Source organism: Coregonus clupeaformis, chromosome 20 (genome assembly GCF_020615455.1).
Source record: "Coregonus clupeaformis isolate EN_2021a chromosome 20, ASM2061545v1, whole genome shotgun sequence".
Classification (NCBI taxonomy): domain Eukaryota; kingdom Metazoa; phylum Chordata; class Actinopteri; order Salmoniformes; family Salmonidae; genus Coregonus; species Coregonus clupeaformis.
In genome coordinates this window covers 63212479-63227113 of record NC_059211.1, presented here as the reverse complement: position 1 = coordinate 63227113, position 14635 = coordinate 63212479, and the positions used below count along the sequence as shown (strand labels likewise).

Sequence of the window (14635 nt, the reverse complement as noted above, 5' to 3'; positions counted from 1 at the left end):
CGTGTGCTCCATATTGCAAAGAAAATGTATTGGAAATGTATAAAATTATAAATGCTTATTAATGCATGGAAATGCTTTTATGGTTATTGTAAATTTGTGACACCTGGTGGACACCTGTGGTTTACCCTTAGAATAGCATAGACCCCTCAAACTCAACTCTGGACCTCCAAGCCAGTTCCACTGCATTTTTTTCATTGTTCCCCTCTAATCAGGGACTGATTTAGACCTGGGACACCAGGTGGGTGCAATTAATTATGGGTAAGATGGGGTCCGTAGCAGGACAATTCACCATAATGTCAAAGTGAGATTTGTTATACAAATTAATTAAAAAATGAAAAGCTGAAAAATCTTGAGTCAATAAGTATTCAACCCCTTTGTTATGGCAAGCCTAAATAAGTTCAGGAGTAAACATTTGCCTAACAAGTAACATAATAAAGTTGCATGGACTCACTGTGTGCATTTTTTTGAATGACTATCTCATCTCTTTACCCCACACATACAATTATCTGTCAGGTCCCTCAGTCGAGCAGTGAATTTCAAACACAGATTCAACAACAAAGACCAGGGAGGTTTTCCAATGCCTCGCAAAGAAGATCATTTGTTGGTAGATGGGTAAAAATTGAAAAAGCAGACATTGAATATCCCTTTTGAGCATGGTGAAGTTATTCATTACACTTTGGATGGTGTATCCAGTCACTACAAAGAAACAGGTCTCCTTCCTAACTCAGTTGCCGGAGAGGAAGGAAACCGGTCCGGGATTTCACCATGAGGCCAATGGTGACATTAAAACAGTTACAGAGTTTTAATGGCTGTGATAGTAGAAAACTGAGGGTGGATCAACAACATTGTAGTTACTCCACAATACTAACCTAAATGACAGAGTGAAAAGAAGGAAGCCTGTACAGAATAACAGATGCGGGACCGGTGACAGAGCTAGAGCTTGACTTCCTGTTTACGAGTGAGACTTTACGACTACATTTCCTTCAGTCAAACAAACGGCTCATATTGTAGCGGTTTGTCAGACCATGAGACGTCCCCCGAAAATTAGTCTTCTCACAAAATCGACTAGCATCCGAACGGGTTTGGCCTACAACCCCCCTCTGTGGAAAGATGAAACTCTCACGAACACCACGGTGTTCTCCGTTTTTCGCTGATCCTCACAAGCCACTTGGGACTGAAGTCAGTACAGCCGATCTGCCAACTTCTGTCTGTAGCATCCGAACAGTTTGGGGCTACACACTAATATGACCCCTCTGTGGAAAGGTGGCCTTTACACCTCGTCCAGGCCTCACGAGACTCGTCTGAAGGTCCCTGGTACCAGTTGAAAAAATTAGCGGAAGTATATATTTTAGTGCCAAAAAATTTGGGGTTAAATACATGTCCCCCCCAAAAAAATACAAATAAATTCCTGATCTTTCTTATATCTCTCAGACATTGTTCTGATAACAACAATGATAAGTTGTCATTAAAACCATTCACTACCTCATGAATGTTCCCATCAGTATTTTTCCACCATGTCAGAGAATCCACAGGTGATGATTGTAAAAAGGATTTGATTAATGCAACATATTTTTTTTCTGAAAAATAAATACATTAAATTAATATTTATTAACTGTGTTAGCCACCAGTGGACGCCCATTATATATAGTACCAGTCAAACGTTTTAGAACACCTACTCATTCCAGGGTTTTTCGTTATTTTTACTATTTTCTACATTGTATTATAAGAGTGAAGACATCAAAACTATGAAATAACACATATGGAATCATGTAGTAACCAAAAAGTGTTAAACAAATCAAAATATATTAAAAAATAAAGAAAAAACGTTGAATGAGTAGGTGTTCTAAAACCTTTGACTGGTATTGTACATCTGCATAGTTGTATTGTTACACCATGTAGGAGCAGTATAGACCTAGTCTGTTCATTATATACATCTACATGATGTATTGTTACACCATGTAGGACCAGTATAGACCTAGTCTGTTCATTATATACATCTACATGATGTATTGTTACACCATGTAGGACCAGTATAGACCTAGTCTGTTCATTATATACGTCTACATGATGTATTGTTACACCATGTAGGAGCAGTATAGACCTAGTCTGTTCATTATATACATCTACATGATGTATTGTTACACCATGTAGGAGCAGTATAGACCTAGTCTGTTCATTATATACATCTATATGATGTATTGTTACACCATGTAGGAGCAGTATAGACCTAGTCTGTTCATTATATACATCTACATGATGTATTGTTACACCATGTAGGAGCAGTATAGACCTAGTCTGTTCATTATATACGTCTACATGATGTATTGTTACACCATGTAGGAGCAGTATAGACCTAGTCTGTTCATTATATACGTCTACATGATGTATTGTTACACCATGTAGGACCAGTATAGACCTAGTCTGTTCATTATATACGTCTACATGATGTATTGTTACACCATGTAGGAGCAGTATAGATCTAGTCTGTTCATTATATACGTCTACATGATGTATTGTTACACCATGTAGGAGCAGTATAGACCTAGTCTGTTCATTATATACATCTATATTATGTATTGTTACACCATGTAGGAGCAGTATAGACCTAGTCTGTTCATTATATACATCTATATGATGTATTGTTACACCATGTAGGAGCAGTATAGACCTAGTCTGTTCATTATATACATCTACATGATGTATTGTTACACCATGTAGGAGCAGTATAGACCTAGTCTGTTCATTATATACATCTATATGATGTATTGTTACACCATGTAGGAGCAGTATAGACCTAGTCTGTTCATTATATACATCTATATGATGTATTGTTACACCATGTAGGAGCAGTATAGACCTAGTCTGTTCATTATATACATCTACATGATGTATTGTTACACCATGTAGGAGCAGTGTAGACCTAGTCTGTTCATTATATACATCTATATGATGTATTGTTACACCATGTAGGAGCAGTATAGACCTAGCTGCTTATTGTGATATTATCCGTTTGTTTGACTGATTTCCTGAATGCAGATGTGCAGTAGTATAGTAAGTTTTACATTCTCAATCATTAAACATCTGCACTGATTAACACGTGCGTGTCTTTCTAGGTTTCCATATAATATGATTATTTATTGATATGAATAACAAAATAACTTTTTGTCTGAAAAGAAAAGAAAACATTTAACCAGCTGCGCTACCCACTCCAGTCAGTAGATGGCGATGTGCGTATTTCAGGCGATGCTGCCAGAGTGTGACGTGTTATCTAGTGGACGGATTCTTTTTCAACAACAACAACAACAACTCGGTAGCCAACATAGCTGAAACATTGGAGGTCTTTAGACGCTTTCAGTGATTTTTAGCACTGTGTTTTAAACACACTTCAGTCGTATCCACTAGTTACCCCATTTAATAGCATATTTACGTTTTTGTTGTAATTCGTCAGCTAGCTGGCTGGTTTAAGTTAGCAATAGCCCAGCTAGCGAACATCCCCGACCATGAGCTCACTAAGCTACTCTCCTCCTGCTAAAGAAGAGGAGGTCTGCTGGACGGAGAAAGAAGCTCTAGTGAAAGAGGAGGAGGAAGAGGAGGGTGTCACAGTAAAACAAGAAGTAGAGGTTGAGGCTGTTACAGTGAAAGAAGAAGAGAAAGACGTTACAGTGAAAGAAGAAGAGAAAGATTTTATGGTGAAAGAAGAGGAAGAAGCTTTCAGAGTGAAAGAGGAGGAGGATGTTGGTGTGAAAGAAGACGAGGATGAGCAGGATACAGTTTTTGTAGTGAAGGAGGAAGAAGAGGAGGACATTTTTGGACTGAATGAGAAGGGGGAGATTACTGTCACATTAGAGGAAGAAGAGGAGACTGGAGATCCGATTAACACCAGTAAGTAGTACAAACTCTGCAGTTGTTGACCTAATATGTGGGGTTTTAAAAATAAATGTTGCTGAAGTTCTACACTTGAATATGTTGTTCTGTACTTTAGGAATTGTTAACGGTCGACTTTGGGCAAAAACACAAAAATAGCAGCTTTAAACTGTTACAATGGATCAATGCACCTTCATACCAGGTCTTTACTGGACACTGCAGCTGTTTCTGTAACTCCTGCTGTTGTGTCTTTAAGTCATCCACCCGCTGCATAATGTCCGTGTCCAAAGGAACAGCTGTCTTCCCTCTTCAGACCAATGGAGCCATTGGGCCATGACAACGGGGCATGACAACAGGTCTCAGGAGCTCATCACGGTATCTCTGTGCGTTCAAATTGCCATCGATAAAATGCAATTGTGTTTGTTGTCCGTAGCTTATGCCTGCCCATACCATAACCCCACCGCCACCATGGGGCACTCTGTTCACAACGTTTACATTAGCAAACCGCTCGCCCACACGACACCGTAGATGCAGTCTGCCATCTGCCCGGTACAGTTGTAACCGTGATTCATCCGTGAAAAGCACACTTCTCCAGTGTGCCAGTGGCCATCAAAGGTGAGCATTTGCCCACTGAAGTCGGTTAAGACGCCGAACTGCAGTTAGGTCAAGACCCTGGTGAGGATGACGAGCACGCAGATGAGCTTCCCTGTGACGATTTCTGACAGTTTGTGCAGAAATTCTTAGATTGTGCAAACCCACAGTTCCATCAGCTGTCTGGGCGGCTGGTCTCAGACGATCCCTAAGGTGAAGAAGCCGGATGTGGAGGTCCTGGGCTGGCGTTGTTACACGTGGTCTGCGGTTGTGAGGCCGGTTGGACGTACTGCCAAATTCTCTAAAACGACGTTGGCGGTGGCTTATGGTAGAGACATGGACATTGAATTCACAGGCAACAGCTCTGGTGGACATTCCTGCAGTCAACATGCCAATTGCACGCTGGCCAAATTTTTGGACATCGGTAAATCAAATCAAATCAAATTTTATTGGTCACATGCGCCGAATACAACAGGTGCAGACATTACAGTGAAATGCTTACTTACAGCCCTTAACCAACAGTGCATTTATTTTTACAAAAAAAGTAAAAATAAAACAACAACAAAAAAAGTGTTGAGAGAAAAAAGAGCAGAAGTAAAATAAAGTGACAGTAGGGAGGCTATATATACAGGGGGGTACCGTTGCAGAGTCAATGTGCGGGGGCACCGGCTAGTTGAGGTAGTTGAGGTCATATGTACATGTGGGTAGAGTTAAAGTGACTATGCATAAATAATTAACAGAGTAGCAGCAGCGTAAAAAGGATGGGGTGGGGGCAGTGCAAATAGTCCGGGTAGCCATGATTAGCTGTTCAGGAGTCTTATGGCTTGGGGGTAGAAGCTGTTGAGAAGTCTTTTGGACCTAGACTTGGCACTCCGGTACCACTTGCCGTGCGGTAGCAGAGAGAACAGTCTATGACTAGGGTGGCTGGAGTCTTTGACAATTTTGAGGGCCTTCCTCTGACACCGCCTGGTATAGAGGTCCTGGATGGCAGGAAGCTTGGCCCCAGTGATGTACTGGGCCGTACGCACTACCCTCTGTAGTGCCTTGCGGTCGGAGGCCAAGCAGTTGCCATACCAGGCGGTGATGCAACCAGTCAGGATGCTCTCGATGGTGCAGCTGTAGAATTTTTTTGAGGATCTGAGGACCCATGCCAAATCTTTTCAGTCTCCTGAGGGGGAATAGGCTTTGTCGTGCCCTCTTCACGACTGTCTTGGTGTGTTTGGACCATGATAGTTCGTTGGTGATGTGGACACCAAGGAACTTGAAGCTCTCAACCTGTTCCACTACAGCCCCGTCGATGAGAATGGGGGCGTGCTCAGTCCTCTTTTTTTTCCTGTAGTCCACAATCATCTCCTTTGTCTTGGTCACGTTGAGGGAGAGGTTGTTGTCCTGGCACCACACGGCCAGGTCTCTGACCTCCTCCCTATAGGCTGTCTCATCGTTGTCGGTGATCAGGCCTACCACTGTTGTGTCGTCGGCAAACTTAATGATGGTGTTGGAGTCGTGCCTGGCCATGCAGTCATGGGTGAACAGAGAGTACAGAAGGGGACTGAGCACGCACCCCTGAGGGGCCCCCGTGTTGAGGATCAGTGTGGCAGATGTGTTGTTACCTACCCTTACCACCTGGGGCGGCCCGTCAGGAAGTCCAGGATCCAGTTGCAGAGGGAGGTGTTTAGTCCCAGGATCCTTAGCTTAGTGATGAGCTTAGAGGGCACTATGGTGTTGAATGCTGAGCTGTAGTCAATGAATAGCATTCTCACGTAGGTGTTCCTCTTGTCCAGGTGGGAAAGGGCAGTGTGGAGTGCAATAGAGATTGCATCATCTGTGGATCTGTTGGGGCGGTATGCAAATTGGAGTGGGTCTAGGGTTTCTGGGATAATGCTGTTGATGTGAGCCATGACCAGCCTTTCAAAGCACTTCATGGCTACAGACGTCAGTGCTACGGGTCGGTAGTCATTTAGGCAGGTTATCTTAGAGTCCTTGGGCACGGGGACTATGGTGGTCTGCTTGAAACATGTTGGTATTACATGTTGGTATTACAGACTCAGTCAGGGACATGTTGAAAATGTCAGTGAAGACACTGTAGCATTGTGTTGAGAGGCTTTTTATTGTCCCCAGCACAAGTAACACTGTGTAATGATCATGCTGTTTAATCAGCTTCTTGATAATATGCCACACCTGTCAGGTGGATGGATGATATATGGCAAAGAAAAAATGCTCACTAACAGGGTTGTAAACAAATTTGTGCACAAAAATTCGAGATAAAGTTTTTTTGTGCATGTGGAACATTTCTGGGATCTTTTATTTCAGCTCGTGAAACATGGGACCAACACTTTACATTGTTGTGTTCATATTGTAGTTCAGTATAGGTCTGTTAAACATATGATCACAAACACACACACTGACTGTACCAAAGGATTCGGCTGCATGACGAGGACCGTATCTGGCATATTGGTGTCTGTCTGACGATGTTTTCACGTGAACACGAAGCCAATCCAGTTGTCTGACAGTCGGTGGGGACACACACCACACCTCCTCGTCTCCTTCACCCTTTTCAGATTGCCAACATACCGGTCCCCGAATCTTTCTCCATGTTTTCTTTTATATCAGTATCGGTGTTCAAAAATTCATGACATTTCCCTCCAGCTGTTGTCTTTTAGCTTCCTTGTCTGAATACAATCGAAGGGTTGTAAAGGTTCTCGCCAGCTCACACAGACGCTCCTCCTAACTGGATGTAATTGCGCTTAGTAAATCTCGAAATAAAATGCACAAAAAAGGAAAGATTGCATGTAGTAGAAGCGAATTAGCAGAACGTCCATCTCTTCTGTGTTTCTACCAGAAGTAGCAGAACGTCCATCTCTTCTGTGTTTCTACCAGAAGTAGCAGAACGTCCATCTCTTCTGTGTTTCTACCAGAAGTAGCAGAACGTCCATCTCTTCTGTGTTTATACCAGAAGGGATACCGGAAAATATGTGATGTGGACACAGGGGCGGGACTTCCGTTGCAAAACTCACTCAATACTGCCCCTCAGTCTTCGCAAGGAATGATACGTCGTGTCTCAATTTCCAGGTAGAAAAAAACTATGTTGAATGATAGGGCGTATGTCAAGAAGGCGCTCCTTTTTTGACAAAAAACGACATTGTAACACTGCACTACGCTCCATCGGTCCTGTTTGTCTGTAGACCCCTCTAGTTTATGAACTAGCTCCGTCGGTCCTGTTTGTCTGTAGATCCCTTTAGTTGATGAACTAGCTCCGTCTGTCCTGTTTGTCTGTAGATCCCTTTAGTTTATGAACTAGCTCCGTCTGTCCTGTTTGTCTGAGGACCCCTTTAGTTTATGAACTAGCTCCGTCGGTCCTGTTTGTCTGTAGACCCCTTTAGTTAATGAACTAGCGCCGTCGGTCCTGTTTGTCTGTAGAAGCCTCTAGTTTATGAACTAGCTCCGTCGGTCCTGTTTGTCTGAGGACCCCTCTAGTTTATGAACTAGCTCCGTCGGTCCTGTTTGTCTGTAGATCCCTTTAGTTTATGAACTAGCTCCGTCGGTCCTGTTTGTCTGTAGATCCCTTTAGTTTATGAACTAGCTCCGTCGGCCCTGTTTGTCTGAGGACCCCTTTAGTTAATGAACTAGCTCCGTCGGTCCTGTTTGTCTGTAGATCCCTTTAGTTTATGAACTAGCTCTGTCGGTCCTGTTTGTCTGTAGATCCCTTTAGTTTATGAACTAGCTCCGGTCCTGTTTGTCTGAGGACCCCTTTTAGTTTATGAACTAGCTCCGTCGGCCCTGTTTGTCTGTAGATCCCTTTAGTTTATGAACTAGCTCCGTCGGTCCTGTTTGTCTGTAGATCCCTTTAGTTTATGAACTAGCTCCGTCGGTCCTGTTTGTCTGTAGATCCCTTTAGTTTATGAACTAGCTCCGTCGGTCCTGTTTGTCTGAGGACCCCTTTAGTTTATGAACTAGCTCCGTCGGCCCTGTTTGTCTGTAGACGCCTTTAGTTTATGAACTAGCTCCGTCTTTCGTGGCGCACATGACCAGAATGACACACAGATGAACCATCATAGGCACGTCCCATTTCTGTTAGAAAATTGAGAAAGAGGCAGAGTTGGAGCGTTTTTTGTTCCCAAAACATTATAAATGATATTGTTCTGTAGTGCTTTGTGCAGTCTCTATACTCGACATCCCATGAGAGCAAATTTCTTTATTTTTTTAAACGTGATTTGAAGCTCGACATCATTGTTTTTTTAAAAATCTCAATGGTGTCATTAGGTCCTTATTTTTGTAGTTATAAGATAAGACAGACTGATCTGATTGAAATATCTATGGTGTTATTAGGTAAGACAGACTGATCTGATTGAAATATCTATGGTGTTATTAGGTAAGACAGACTGATCTGATTGAAATATCTATGGTGTTATTAGGTAAGACAGACTGATCTGATTGAAATATCTATGGTACCACATCATATAACCTATATTATTACAACCAACTCATGTCTGATTTCAAATGATGAAGAGGACAGAATCAAGACAGAATCAATAAAATGTTCTATAGAAACTGTCCACAGGTTATTGAAGCAATAAGACATGAGAACCTGTGGATTATCGTGAAGAACACACAACTAAGGGCTGATCTTATGCATGATACAAAGAGGAGTGCCGGGGAAAAAAACCTTAATAGTGTGTTATTCATAATAACTTGGGTTTGGCTTCCTTATTGGTTTCATAAAATGGTTATAATTATATTATTTCTAAATTGCAACTTTGGTCGGAGAGGCAGATGGCAAGGTTTATACAACTCTGTTCCAAACCAAATGCTAGGCTAATAATGGGGTTCATAATGTCCCTCTGTTCCAAACCAAATGCTAGGCTAATAATGGGGTTCATAATGTCCCTCTGTTCCAAACCAAATGCTAGGCTAATAATGGGGTTAATAATGTCCCTCTGTTCCAAACCAAATGCTAGGCTAATAATGGGGTTCATAATGTCCCTCTGTTCCAAACCAAATGCTAGGCTAGCAGCACGGGGTTAATAATGTCCCTCTGTTCCAAACCAAATGCTAGGCTAATAATGGGGTTCATAATGTCCCTCTGTTCCAAACCAAATGCTAGGCTAATAATGGGGTTCATAATGTCCCTCTGTTCCAAACCAAATGCTAGGCTAGCAGCACGGGGTTAATAATGTCCCTCTGTTCCAAACCAAATGCTAGGCTAATAATGGGGTTCATAATGTCCCTCTGTTCCAAACCAAATGCTAGGCTAATAATGGGGTTCATAATGTCCCTCTGTTCCAAACCAAATGCTAGGCTAATAATGGGGTTCATAATGTCCCTCTGTTCCAAACCAAATGCTAGGCTAATAATGGGGTTCTTAATATCCCTCTGTTCCAAACCAAATGCTAGGCTAATAATGGGGTTAATAATGTCCCTCTGTTCCAAACCAAATGCTAGGCTAATAATGGGGTTAATAATGTCCCTCTGTTCCAAACCAAATGCTAGGCTAATAATGGGGTTCATAATGTCCCTCTGTTCCAAACCAAATGCTAGGCTAATAATGGGGTTAATAATGTCCCTCTGTTCCAAACCAAATGCTAGGCTAATAATGGGGTTCATAATGTCCCTCTGTTCCAAACCAAATGCTAGGCTAATAATGGGGTTCATAATGTCCCTCTGTTCCAAACCAAATGCTAGGCTAATAATGGGGTTCATAATGTCCCTCTGTTCCAAACCAAATGCTAGGCTAATAATGGGGTTCATAATGTCCCCATGCTGCTATACCTTTTTCCAGTGGAGGTTAGTTTATGAACGGGCTGTGGGACAGTGGATGTTTAGGGATAATTCAAATGGAACTGTTAACAGGTATTATTACCAGTGGATTATCGTGAATAACTAACAGCTACCAACCAATCAGCATCCAGGATCCAAACTACCCATTTTATAATGAGGGATATAGACTGGATTAAAGCTCCTAGGGAGACAGTTTAATAATGTGGAGGTTTCATTCAGGTCTCTCTGTTTAAATAAATACTCTGTTTGTCTTTGACAGGAGAGATACCAGACTCTCACTTTGACAGCGGGAAGAGTCCTTCATTGGAACCAGACCCAGAGACGCCCAAACCAGCAAGACCACACCACTGCTCCCAGTGTGGAAAGAGATTTACCCATTTAGGGTATCTGAAATCACATGAGAGGAGGCACACAGGAGAAAAGCCTTACCATTGCTCCCAGTGTGGAAAGAGATTCTCTATGTCAAGTAACCTGAAAAAACATGAGAGAATACACTCAGTAGAGAAGCCTTTCCACTGTTCCCAGTGTGAAAAGAGTTTTACACAGTTAGGGCAACTGGAAAAACATAAAAGAATACACACTGGAGAGAAGCCCTACCTCTGCTCCCACTGTGGAAAGAGTTTTACCCAATCAGGTACCCTGAAATCACATGAGAGAACACACTCTGTAGAGAAGCCTTTCCAATGCGCTCAGTGTGGAAAGGCTTTTGCCCAATCAGGTACTCTGAAGTCACATGAGAGAACACACTCTGTAGAGAAGCCTTTCCAATGCACTCGGTGTGGAAAGGGTTTTACCCAGATAGGGAGCCTGAAAAAGCATGATAGAACACACACAGGGGAGAAGCCTTTCCAATGCTCTCAGTGTGGAAAGGGTTTTACCCAGATAGGGAGCCTGAAAGGTCATGAAAGAACACAACACATACAGGAGAGAAGCCTTATCACTGCCCCCAGTGTGAAAATTGTTTGTATTTATCCGGTTAGGGCACCTGAAAGAACATAATAGAACACACACAGGGGAGAAGCCTGTCCACTGCTCCCAGTGTGGGAACGGTTTTACCCAGAGAGGTTAGCTGAAAGAACACATACAGGGGAGTGGTGACAGGGAAGTGAAGCGTTTAGGTTTTCCAGCCAATTGTGTCAAAAATAGGTTCATTACTCGAGGCTTTGATCAACACAGTGTACACTAGTGGCACCTGCTGGTCAAAATAATTTAGAGCAGGCAAATTATTATAGAGGATGTCCCATGCCCCCGTAGCGTGTGCGCAGCATTTTTTGCCTTCTACCAAACCAATACCAAACCAAATCAGGTGGAAACTAAGCTTCAGACGTCATTGATCACATGCTTCTACTAAGCTTCAGACGTCATTGATCACATGCTTCTAATAAAGCGATACATCAGCACACTTCTTCAAAGTAACCTGCTTAGTGATTTAGACGCATGCCTCGGGGGGGCTCCGGCATCAAAACTAACATCACTACAGGGGAGAAGCCCCGTCACTGCTCCCAGGTTGGAAAGGGTTTTAGATACTCAGGATGAAAGAAAAATGCTACCAGTGTGAAAATATTTATTTTTCACCAGGGTTCCTGAAATCACATGAGAGAACACACTATGTAGGGAAGCTTTACAACTGCCCTTCAGTGTGGAAAGGTATTTTTACCCAGCTAGGGCATCGTACAGACCATTGAGATAACGCACACAGGGGAGAAGCCTTACCCATGCTCCCAGTGTGGGAAGAGATATTTAATGTCACAGACTTAAAGAACAAACACAGTAGTACCACAATTGTCTCATATTTTTGACTGTTTTTTGTTTATGTTAAATGAAATCAAAAGGAGTATGAAGCAGACGTTTTATTTCAGAACGAGCTGAATATGGAGTCAGTTTCAATGTTTCAACACACTGTTATTAAATGGTCATTTTCTAACTCTGGCTCTGTGTGTGTGTGTATATATATATATATACAGCTGCGAAAAAAATTAAGAGACCACTGCAAAATTATCAGTTTCTCTGGTTTTACTATTTATAGGTATGTGTTTGGGTAAAAATAACATTTTTGTTTTATTCTATAAACTACTGACAACATTTCTCCCAAATTCCAAATAAAAATATTGTCATTTAGAGCATTTATTTGCAGAAAATGACAACTGGTCAAAATAACAAAAAAGATGCAGTGTTGTCAGACCTCGAATAATGCAAAGGAAATAAGATCATGTTCATTTTTAAACAACACAATAGTAATGTTTTAACTTAGGAAGAGTTCGGAAATCAATATTTGGTGGAATAACCCTGATTTTCAATCACAGCTTTCATGCGTCTTGGCATGCTCTCCACCAGTCTTTCACATTGATGTTGGGTGACTTTATGCCACTCCTGGCGCAAAAATTCAAGCAGCTCGGCTTTGTTTGATGGCTTGTGACCATCCATCATCCTCTTGATCACATTCCAGAAGTTTTCAATGGGGTTCAGGTCTGGAGATTGGGCTGGCCATGACAGGGTCTTGATCTGGTGGTCCTCCATCCACACCTTCATTGACCTGGCTGTGTGGCATGGCACATTGTCCTGCTGGAAAAACCAATCCTCAGAGTTGGGGAACAATGTCAGATCAAAAGGAAGCAAGTTTTCTTCCAGGACAACCTTGTACGTGGCTTGATTCATGCGTCCTTCACATATCTGCCCGATTCCAGCCTTGCTGAAGCACCGCCAGATCATCACCGATCCTCCACCAAATTTCACAGTGGGTGCGAGACACTGTGGCTTGTAGGCCTCTCCAGGTCTCCGTCTAACCATTAGAGAAGATGACCTTACTCCAGTCCTCTACGGTCCAATCCTTATGGTCTTTTGCAAACCTCAGCCTGGCTCTTCTTTGCTTCTCATTGATGAAGGGCTTTTTTCTAGCTTTGCACGACTTCAGCCCTGCCCCTAGGAGCCTGTTTCAAACCATCCTCGCCTTGCACTTCACCCCAGCTGCCGTTTGCCATTCTTTTTGTAGGTCACTTGATGTCATCCTACGGTTGTTGAGTGACATTCGAATGAGTTGGCGGTCATCCCGGTCAGTAGAGGGTCGTTTTCGCCCTCTGCCGGTCTGTAGCTTTGTTGTCCCCAATGTCTGCTGCTTGACCTTGTTCTTATGAACCGCCGTCTTTGACATTTTAAGGAATGGAAGCAACCTGACGCTCACTGTATCCCTCTGCCAGTAAAGCCAGAATTGAACCTTTCTTTTCCTCACTCAAAACTTTCCTTTTCAACTCTTTTGGCATGGTCAATAGTTATTTTTTGATTAATATTACTTTTGAGGTACTATTAGCACTGTTTTTGCCATCCAGCTGGTCCTATTGCAAGAGGATAGTGATGACCACAGCAGTGGTTTTAATACTTTTCCTCGTTTAATAAGATTTGGTTCAGGTGATCACCTAATCAGTACCTCATTCAGCAGAATGAGGTGTGCCTGTGTTGGAATTCAACAGACACTGGAATGGAATGGCTGTCATACATGTGTACATGGATATGAAGCCGTCTAGACTAGATCTAATCTGTATGATATTTTACATAAAAAATGTATTCGACCTGGCTGAGCTGTTGTTATTGTCTGAGTTAATTTTGTTTCTTCCCCTATAGTGAAAATACACTACACCTACAACCTCGGGATTCATATGTTCTCGAAAATCTACCAAGATTTCCAAGAGTCCAGGGAAATACCGCAAAAAAATCGGAAGTGCCCGTTTTAAAGCGTTTTAAAACTTTGTGGTGTTGAAAACACAAAACCATGTTGAAGTGCCCGAAGTTGGTTATGCTTTGCTTGTTGGTTGTGGTGCATTGGCACAGAAACCTGTTGGTGGAAAATTAAAATTGCATATATTTGATATAATTGTAAGGAATAGTATGGTCACATCTTACAGTGTGGATCTGTATGCTTAGTATACTGTAAATGTGAAAAAATAACAAACATTTATTCCTATTCAGCTTCTACATCTGCATCGAGACAATTATTATCTGTAAGAAGTGAGGAAAAACCTTACTTTGAAATGAATTGTTATGAGATTGAATTGTTATGAATTGTTATGAGATTGGAGCCCCTAAGACCATCACAAACTTTTACAGATGCACCATCGAGAGCATCCCGTAGTGCTGTATCACCGCCTGCTATGGCAACTGCACCGCCCGCAACCACATGGCTCTCCAGAGGGTGGTGCAGTCTGCCCAACGCATCACCGGGGGGCACACTGCCTGCCCTCCAGGACATCTACAGCACCCGATGTCACAGGAAGGACCTCAGCCATCCGAGCCACGGCCTGTTCACACCATCTAGAAGGAGGAGACAGTACAGGTGCATCAAAGCTGGGACCGAGAGACTGAAAAACAGCTTCTATCTCCAGGTCATCAGACTGTTAAATTGTCACCACTAGCC

General features: G+C 42.5%; 1 protein-coding gene across 1 annotated transcript; it reads left to right on the top strand.

Moving 5' to 3' along the window:
- The first annotated feature begins 3288 nt into the window (after positions 1-3288).
- LOC121570131 (zinc finger protein 239-like) lies at positions 3289-12159 on the top strand. Its single transcript, XM_045205846.1, has 2 exons — positions 3289-3882; positions 10490-12159. The coding sequence occupies exons 1-2, from the start codon at positions 3501-3503 to the stop codon at positions 11227-11229; spliced, it is 1122 nt and encodes a 373-aa protein (XP_045061781.1). The 5' UTR covers positions 3289-3500; the 3' UTR covers positions 11230-12159.
- Positions 12160-14635: the final 2476 nt, after the last annotated feature.